Source organism: Ictalurus punctatus, chromosome 7 (genome assembly GCF_001660625.3).
Source record: "Ictalurus punctatus breed USDA103 chromosome 7, Coco_2.0, whole genome shotgun sequence".
NCBI lineage: Eukaryota > Metazoa > Chordata > Actinopteri > Siluriformes > Ictaluridae > Ictalurus > Ictalurus punctatus.
Genome location: NC_030422.2, coordinates 31,392,025 through 31,401,554, shown reverse-complemented (window position 1 = coordinate 31,401,554; position 9,530 = coordinate 31,392,025). Strand labels below are relative to the sequence as shown.

General features: G+C 37.5%; 1 protein-coding gene across 1 annotated transcript; it reads left to right on the top strand.

Moving 5' to 3' along the window:
• Window positions 1-583: 583 nt before the first annotated feature.
• LOC128628717 (carcinoembryonic antigen-related cell adhesion molecule 5) lies at window positions 584-8,447 on the top strand. The gene is made up of 7 exons (XM_053681856.1): window positions 584-614; window positions 3,519-3,806; window positions 4,801-5,073; window positions 5,192-5,527; window positions 6,693-6,965; window positions 8,041-8,289; window positions 8,443-8,447. The coding sequence occupies exons 1-7, from the start codon at window positions 584-586 to the stop codon at window positions 8,445-8,447; spliced, it is 1,455 nt and encodes a 484-aa protein (XP_053537831.1).
• Window positions 8,448-9,530: the final 1,083 nt, after the last annotated feature.

The window sequence follows — 9,530 nt, the reverse complement described above, 5'->3', positions numbered from 1 at the left end:
CATTCTATTTTGTGTTATTTAAAAAGTGTTAACAGTTAACAGAGCTCTGGGGATGAGACCGCCTCATGGGTCTCATGCTGGAGCTCTGGGGATGAGACCGCCTCTTGGGTCTCATGCTGGATCTCTGGGGATGATACTGTCTCGTGGGTCTCATGCTGTAACTCTGCAAGTGAAACCAGCTCCAGTTCATGGGTCTCATGTTGGTGCTCTGGGGAAGAGGTCACCACGTTTGGCTGCTCATAATAGGTGGTGAATGCCATGCCAGTTTTATCTATGAGGCAGGCCTTCCAAAAACATTCCTCCAAGTTGTGGGAATACTCTGGACTCCCAAACTCCTTTATTAAAAGTCCCACAAGCCGAGTTACATTGTGCAGACCCTTGGAATCTGTACAGGCCAAACGCTCCGCCCACTTGCACGCCTGGTCAAGGAGCCGGCCAACCCTAGCCATTGCCCCTGATCAGGCATGGGGTGCGCCAGGCTCAAAAGATGCAATTGGCAGTCAAACAAAAAATACATGGCAACCCATTGAGGAAGCTTGACAGAGTTGAATCTTGGTAGGGTGTTCCTTATTACCTCGGCATGATGTCTCCTCCTTCTTACTGCTGCATCCATGGTGAGGCCTAGTATTCTGTCACGAAATCCACGTAAATAAGGTTAGGACGGATGCAAATGCAGATAAGAGTTTATTTAGAGAGAGACATGCTGACAAATCCGAATCGTGAGACAATAGCATGGTCAAAATACTTATGTACATGTCCTTTATTAAAATAAATTTGCAAAGATTTCAAACAAAATTCTTTCATGTTGTCATTATGGTGTATTATTTGTAGAATTTTGAGGAAAATAATGAATTGAATCCATTTTTGAATAAGGCTGTAACACAACAAAATGTGGAAAAAGTGAAGTGCTGTGAATACTAAAAGTTCCAAAAGTTCCTAAAAGTACCAAAAGTTCTTCTAGGTACTGTGGCACGAGTCCATTCAGTGCTTTATATATCAATAGTAATATTTTATAATCAATGTAAAATTTTACTGAGAGCCAGTGCAGATAGGGCTGATGTGGTCATATGTTCTGGTTCTAGTTAGGACTCTTGCAGCTGCATTCTGGACTAACTGGAGTTTGTTTATGATCCTACTGGAACATCCAGACAGTAAGGCATTACAATAATCCAACTTAGAGGTGACTATTTTTTTCTGCATCGTGCAGTGACATTATATTTCTTTTCTTAGCAATATTTCTGAGATGAAAGAAGGCTATCCTAGTAATATTATCTACATGAGCGTCAAATGAAAGACTGGAGTCAATAATCACACCAAGGTCTTTAACTGCTGCACATGACTAAACAGAAAGGCCATCCAGGAATGTTATTCCTATGTATGTACGGGCATAGCTGCTGTGCTACAAGCTTTTCTAAGATCTTGGAGGTAAAGGGGAGATTTGATGTAGGAATAAATGAGTATCTATATCTATTGCTCTTTACAGAGGGAAATCTAATCCCGGAGCCAGAAGGTTGGATCTGAAACTCAGAATGAAGGGGATGGGCACTGACTGATAGGATAGAAATATTTCTTTACACTGTTCTTTTACTGGAGAGAAAACACAGCTTCAGAACTCCTAATAGCTGACAGTGTAAACCTGACTAGATTTCCGTGTGGAAAAGAATGCTTTGCTGACATCTTCTGGCCAAAAGATTTAGTTTCTGGTCTGTGACACTAAAGAGAATGTTATGGTGAGAGGAGCAGGAGGATGAAGTCTGAACAAGTTACTCCATTAATCTAACTCAGCAAGGTGTTCATTTAACCCTGTGTGTTGCTTACTATTAATTTATTACAGTGTGTCGGGTTTAATATTTAACCCAAATGTTGGTTTATATTTTCCAGAATGCGGGGAGAATCTTACTATTTACAGAATATGTTGTTATTATTATATTCGGTTCCTTACAGAGTAAAACCTCTAAAGATGATATATAATACACATGATTAGGATAACAGGTAAATAACTTGTATCTATGTAGTGAAATAAACTTATGAGTAGAACTAAGTGCTGCACATATGTGCATGGAAAGCATTTTCACACCGTAAACAGAACAAAACCACATTTTAGCACCTCTTGAAATACTGATGATCACTTATCACTTTATGTGAGCAGCGTTCATCACCAAGAGACAGAAGCAAAAGTACAAAACAAAACTCTTTGTACTCCCCCTTTTCTTTCTTTTCTTTAGTAAGAAACTGCTTGTGTAGGAACAGTTTAAACACTAATATATATTATTTACTAATAATGATAAAGTATTTTCAGATCTGAATTAAGCTCCATATGGCATGAAACATTTTCTGCACCACCTTCCTCTACTGTCACTCTGTTTCTTTATTTATTTCTTTATTTATTCTTTATGTTATCCATCTCTCAATTATCACAGCACCTTTACACAGTGTGTTACACTTTAAAACAAAACATATCAATCTTTGTAAAGTAAAATCTGTTATAGCTTTTACAGTGTAAGTAAGTCTTAAAATTCTTAAATGCCCCCCCACCCCAGTCTCTCTCTCTCTCTCTCTCCCGCATGCATGTGTGCATGCTCTCTCTGTAAGAGCACAGGAAGTGGTAAGACTTTAACACACCCCACTGCTCTGTCAGTCAGTCAGTCGTTACAGAGACAGGATGGAGTTCAGTCCACTCGCTGTGATGCTCTGTGAGTAAATGTTCTCTTTGTGTCTTCATTAGAGTGAGTGGTGGGGTATAAAGTTGTTCATCTGCAGTCTGAATGTTCTGAGTGATGAGTTTATTGTGTGATTAGTGCATGTGCAGAATGTTACAGTGTGCAGTCTGTTGGTTTTGTGTCCCAGAGCTAAGTTATTAACACTTCAATAAAGTGAAATAAAGGGAAAAACACTTTAATGAGCAGAATAGTGACATTTAAGTTATTGTAGTTTTTGTTTATTTATTATTAAGAGAGCTTAGAATGTATTTCTTACAGATGGTAGTTTATATTTCCTGAATAAGATTTAATCTTGTGGGTTCGGTGTCTAAAATGTGCTGTTTTCATTAATACACTGAATATTTTCCATTTTTACATCATGTTCTGTTTCTGTTCCCTTTTTAGTGCTGATTTCACTTATACCAGTGGCCCATGCTCAAGGTGATTTATATATAGTTTATCCTTTATATTGTGTGTATATTTTATATGTTTTGGGGCTGAGAAGTTTATGCACAATTGATTGTCACAATCAAATGAGTGAAAATGTGCAATTAGACATTCATGATGAAGTTCTTACAGTGAATTAAATAAATCTATGGAGAAAAAAAAACTTTTGTATTTCCTGTGTAACAGAGAGAACAAGGGCAGTACTGAGTGTATCTCCACAGAGCTGGCTATTACAGTTGGAACATCTTGCATCAAATGTTAAATCTAAATGTTTGTTTTAGACACAAAGCATATGTTAAAGCACAGTGAATCTACTGCTTATGTTGTAAAGAGAAAAGCAGTTCTGACTCCTTCATCATTTCATACCAACAGAAAAACCCACACCGACTGTGAGAGTGAATCCTCAGAGCTCCGTCTACACTGGAGACACCATCACTCTGACCTGTGAGCTGCAGTCGACTGGATGGGAGATTCAATGGTACAAAAATGATCAGTCGTTACATCCTTTGAGCACTGAAGAAACAGACACACTCAAAGTGACAGATGATAATGAAGGAGAAACAGTGTACCAGTGTCATGAATGCAGGATAAACTACATGGCAGGGTTCTACTCAAACTACTGCACAGAGATCAGTGATCCTGTCAGGATTACAGTGAGAGGTATGTCATGATTTTTTTCCCTTTTCACCACAGATTTGTTAGAAGGGATGAGAAAAAAAAATGCTTAATTATTGTAATTCCTTGTTATTCCAGAATGTTCAAAATAATCTTTAAATATAAATGGTTTAAAAGTATTTATAATTTGTGGCTGGTGCAAATGCAAAACATTAAAAACATGTTATTTAACAAAGGGAAAAAAACAGGTCAAGCTGTAACTTTACATTTTCCAACATGGGAAAGTCTTCAGGACAGAGGAGTTTATGATTTGCAGTTTCCCTGTAACATGACAAGTAAATGACAATTATTGAGGGTGTGAGTCATACTGAAACTGTTTTACTAATGAAGACTGGGTTTTTGGGTGAGTTTTCCTTTTTTTTTATAAACATGACTAGAAACTATGACTATGTAATTTAGATGTATATTTGCACTCATCTAACTACACATTATTAGTGTTTAACCAATAGTTAACATTTTACTTACTACATAGTTGGACTTTTGTAGTTAAACAGGGCTGTGTAAAACTGTAAACGTGCTTCTGTCACACAAAACATTATATCAAGGTCATCACGTATTGTGCTGTGGGTGTTTAATTAATTGATTGATTGATTGATTGATTGATTGATTGATTGATTTGTTATTATTATTATTATTATTATTATTATTATTATTATTATTATTATTATTATTATTATTATTATTATTATTATTTAAGTGCATTGATAATAATCAGTCCTATAAAAACTAGAGCCTACACTGTCCAATAGAGTTTAACTGGATCTAAATGTGGTGTTTACTTTAAAAACAAAGATTTAACAGTTAATATTAACAGATGTCACAGTTTATTAGAAAAATATATACTTAACTTTAAATTAGCTAATAGAGTTGTTAAAAGCAAACTGTTGCATTCACTATTCCACTATTCCTATATCATCATTATACACCCATGACGACAAATTCATCATGACAGTTTAGATGCTCCGTTATGTTTCTACAGCAAGACCTAAACCAGTAGCATCCATAGATCCTGATAAACCAGTGTTCAGTGGAGACGCCGTCACTCTGAGATGTGACGTACAGGATGAAAGAGTGTCTAGCTGGCAGTACAGCTGGTATAAAGATGATTCACGCAGGCCTGTCAGTAGTGAACAGGTGTACACAATCAGTGGTGTTGAAGTGACCCACACCGGTAAATACACCTGTAAAGGAGCAGAGAGACGAGGCTCACGCTCCTCACACTTCAGTGATGCTGTTACACTGACTGTATCAGGTGAGTGTGTGAGGGGTTTTGGGGACAAATGAAAATGTACAATTAGACATTCATGAAAAGCTTCTTACTGTGTATTAAATGAATGTAGATAAAATGTGTTGTATTTCCTGTGTAACAGAGAGACCAGGGGCAGTACTGAGTGTATCTCCACAGAGCTGGCTGACTGAAGGAGACTCAGTGACTCTAAGCTGTGAGATTACAGACTCCTCTACAGACTGGACATTCAGCTGGTACACAGCTGTTCCCTTCAGAGACGGCTTAACTCAAATAAAACATAATCATGGCTATATCATGTATGTGGAGCTCTTCTCAGACAGCAGCAGAGGATCTGGAGGCAACTACACTCTCAGTCCTGCTGCTCTTAATCACACAGGAGTTTATATGTGCAGAGGAGAGAGAAGAGAACCAGCCTTTCACACACAGTACAGTAATCCACAGCCACTATGGATCACTGGTGAGGAAAAATAACAGTGGGTTTAGGTTAAATAGTAAAGGTGTGGATGTGTGAATGTAAGAAAAGATTCATGCAACATTCATTTATTAATATGTATAAGGAAGTTAAAGAGTCCTAAGTGCTGGTAGAATTTTCCCCTTTGTGACATTGGTGAAAAAAGCCATGTGCTGTGTTTGTGTGCTGTCTCCGTCCCTCATTTAGTCATTGGTTTATTTTCCTGGAAACAAAGAGGACTAAGGAGATGATTAAGGATTGAGGATCTATGGGCAGGAGGATTTTATTATAAAAGCCAGAAAAGGTCAAAGAGATGTAACTGAATATACAAAGAACATGTTAATAAGAAGCACAATATTCTGGGGTTGTTTGTTTGTTTGTTTGCTTGCTTGTTTGATTGTTTTCAGAAAGCTTGCCAGAAAGACAAGACCATGCCTGCTTCAGGTTTAAACATGAATACAAACACAGATATGGCTATTAGGAGAACTACACAGTTGCAGATACAGATGATGTCATTATGTTACACTGTTATTGAACACAATACAAATAGCAGAGCTGTAAAACAGGCAAGGGTCAAACACAGTAAAGTACAATATAAGAGAGCAGAGGGAAAATCCAAAAGAGGAATCAAAAGCAAAGGGTCTAAACACTGCAATGGCAATCACAAATTAAACATGGCTCTGAACTTTACATTGTGCAAATGCATGTGCTGGCCTAATGTAATCTACAGTGAGGAAGAGACCTGGAGGTGGTGTGCTAGAGCTAGGCTAATACTGAGATGATGGTGATGTCTGGTGATCATGTGATGTTGATGTGATGCCCTGATCATGTGCACCTATTCCTAGTTTCACCTCAAACTCGTTCTGTATTTATTCCCTCTGTGTTGTTCTGTGTCTTTGCTGATTTTTGTTCCTTTGCAGCAGCTGAAGGACTTTCCTGTGTTCCTAGTCCCAGTTTTCATTTTATTTCTCCGTTTTGACCTTTGCCTTTTTGCAGCATTTATGAGTATGGATGATCGCGTGTTAAACCTGTCTGTGTTATGACCCATGCTATGGACTGTGGCTTTGATTCCAGATTAATAAACATAATTCTGAATGCACATGCACTTGTATTCTCATTATATTCCATATTACAACTATTCGTATTTACATGACTCTCTTCTGTGTTTAAGGTGAATCTCCTCCAGTCTCTCTGATCATCAATCCCAGCAGAACTCAACACTTTACTAATGACTCTCTCTCACTGAGCTGTGAGGACCAGATCAACTCTACTGGATGGAGAGTGAGACGATACACACACAGTGAGGGAGGGTCAGATTGTTCAAGGGGATCAGTTACAGGATCTACATGTAAAATCAGCTCCCTCTACACATCCTACACTGGAGTTTACTGGTGTGAGTCTGAATCTGGAGAAAACAGTAATCCTGTCAACATCACAGTGCATGGTGAGTCTTCATGTAGTGTGTTTATTGTTAAAGGAAAAGGGAAATGTTTCATTACAGAATATTCAGAACTCTGAATTTCCAACTGGGAGAACTGTTCAACAAGACACAGACATTATTTTCCAGACTGAGTAGAAGTACATGCTTACCGATGCCCACACTGATCATGATAATGACATGAGTAACTTACTGAGTATTAATCCATCAGGGATGTCATAGAACATTTTATTTCTCTCTGTTTATGTTGATTGCTGCTGTGTACAGATAACTCATTGTGCTTAGATGATGTTTAATATGCTATGGTATTTAAACAGTGTCTTTAATAGAGAGTGAAGGTGGAACCCGAGTTGTATCAGTGAACTTGGTCATCAAAAATGAGTGCAAAGTGCTGTGACTTTCAGCTTCACTCACAAGCAAAGTGTAGACGGTGGGGAGCGAGGGGAAAGGAAGTGCACATGGCTCAGTGCTCAGTGCTGTCATGTGTGATAGTTTCTCTGCACACTCTCTTCACTGCGCCACTCTCACAAATACCTTTGAGCACAATTAATGGCACCTTGAGTTCATTTTTAATTTTCATGTTCACTAATACCGCTCTGTACACTCAGGTGGGCCACCCTCACACTCTCTATTAAACATAATGTTTAAACAGCATAATGTGTTTTCTCAGGTTACTCATGTTGTAGGAAGATGCTGTAGTTTCTCCTCTTGATATTTTCACAGAGCCCAGTTTGCCGTCTGCTTTACTTTGATCATAAATCATGAAATACTTCCATATCACTTTCGTTTTCTGTCATCTGTTCTTTAGTATGATAACATACACGAGGCTTATGTGACATAAGAGTAGCACGTAGTAACGCATACGATGTTGGTATCAGAGTGCTTTTTTTTTTCTTTTTTAATTTTTTTTTTTTTTAACAACTACCTAAGCACTAGATCAAGCAACTAGCATGATGATACCTGATACAGTTCCAATTTGTCCATAATTCAGACTGTGGAGACATTCCACTGGGTTTAAATTATATACATTTTAATTAGAGAGCATTTATTTGTATTGTACATGTGATTTTCTGTGTTCTAGATGGTGATGTGATCCTGGAGAGTCCTGTCCATCCTGTGACTGAGGGACATCCTCTGACTCTACGCTGTTTATATCGATACCCAAATTCCTCAAACCTCCGAGCTGATTTCTATAAAAATGGATCAGTTCTCCAGAATCAGACTACAGGAGAGATGATCATCTATAACGTCTCAAAGTCAGATGAAGGTTTCTACCACTGTAAACACCCAGAGAGAGGAGAGTCACTGAAAAGCTGGGTCTCAGTCAGAGGTGAGAAATCATTTCAATATTCATTTAAATACAACTGTGACTGAATGTGTTGAACTCAGTATCTTTACATAATGTAATCTATAGTGCTGAGTTTATGTAAGTCTGTGTAAAATATGCAGTGTGTTCACATGCTGTTGTGTCTGTGTGTACTAGTGTAAATGAATTTATTTGTACTGCAGTTTGAGTAAAACATACAAACAGTTCATCATGAATAAAGTGTTATTATAATGATTATTTTATTCTGCGTCAGGTCCATCAGGTGTAGAAGCTGCATTCTCAGAGCTCATGCTGATCAGTAGTGTAGTGACGGCCTCTCCGTATCTGCTGGTGACCATCATTCTGCTGGTCAAATGTTACAGAGCTCGAGGTAAGAACTCTTTCAGTACGTTTCACATAATGAACAAACTAACTTTAATTACTGCCTGAAAAAAGGGTGAATTTACACGTAACAGACGCTTCAATCAGTGTGACAAAGCATCTAAATTACAAATAACTCGACTTTTAGTAAATACACATCTTGTCACACTATTTATATTTAAAACACATTGTAACTTACATAACAAGTATATTGTAGCTAATATAATATATGATGGATATAATTATTCATGCAGGCATTAGATAATGACAATAATAATACACAAGGTTTTAAAAGGAAGAGGTAGCATTTATTAGAGCAATAGGACACTAATAAAGTGTTTGTAATAATTGATAAAGAATCTCTGACCTACATTTTTCAGTTACTGAAGATGACTGAATGAATGATGTTTATTTTCTAACACATCTTTTCCTGAAGCTCTGTCACGTGTCACTTCACTGTCCTTCATAAGCATTAAAACAAACACCCTTTAAACTGTGTTTAGGACGATATCAAATGCAGCTCGGTTGATTTTCTGCCATAAACGCCTGGAATAAACTTTGAAATGAAACAAATGACTTTTTAAATGTCTTTAACAGCTCACACTGATGAAGAGAGGATTGAGAATGCAGTCATAGAGGAGTGAGCAAAGTTCATCTGTAAAAAGAGGATGCATTTACTGTCAAATAATTTCATCATTTCTTGTTCTTTAGTGCTTTGTGGGATTTTAAAATAATACTGATTTGTCATTTTAATGCCATGCTGTTATTTGCTCAGCATCTTATAGACACCTTCATTGTTCTGACTGGATTTGTTTAGCTAAAGCCTGCAAACCTCCTCATGAGGTGAAAGTTACCATGTGTGTATCTCCAATAACGCTTACATG

Excerpts from the sequence above, each read along its gene's own strand:
- LOC128628717 (XM_053681856.1), top strand. The coding sequence starts at position 584 with ATGTCTCCTCCTTCTTACTGCTGCATCCATG. Across the intron at positions 615-3,518 it reads TTCTTACTGCTGCATCCATG|AAAAACCCACACCGACTGTG; the intron begins GTGAGGCCTAGT and ends TCATACCAACAG. Across the intron at positions 5,074-5,191 it reads TGTTACACTGACTGTATCAG|AGAGACCAGGGGCAGTACTG; the intron begins GTGAGTGTGTGA and ends CCTGTGTAACAG.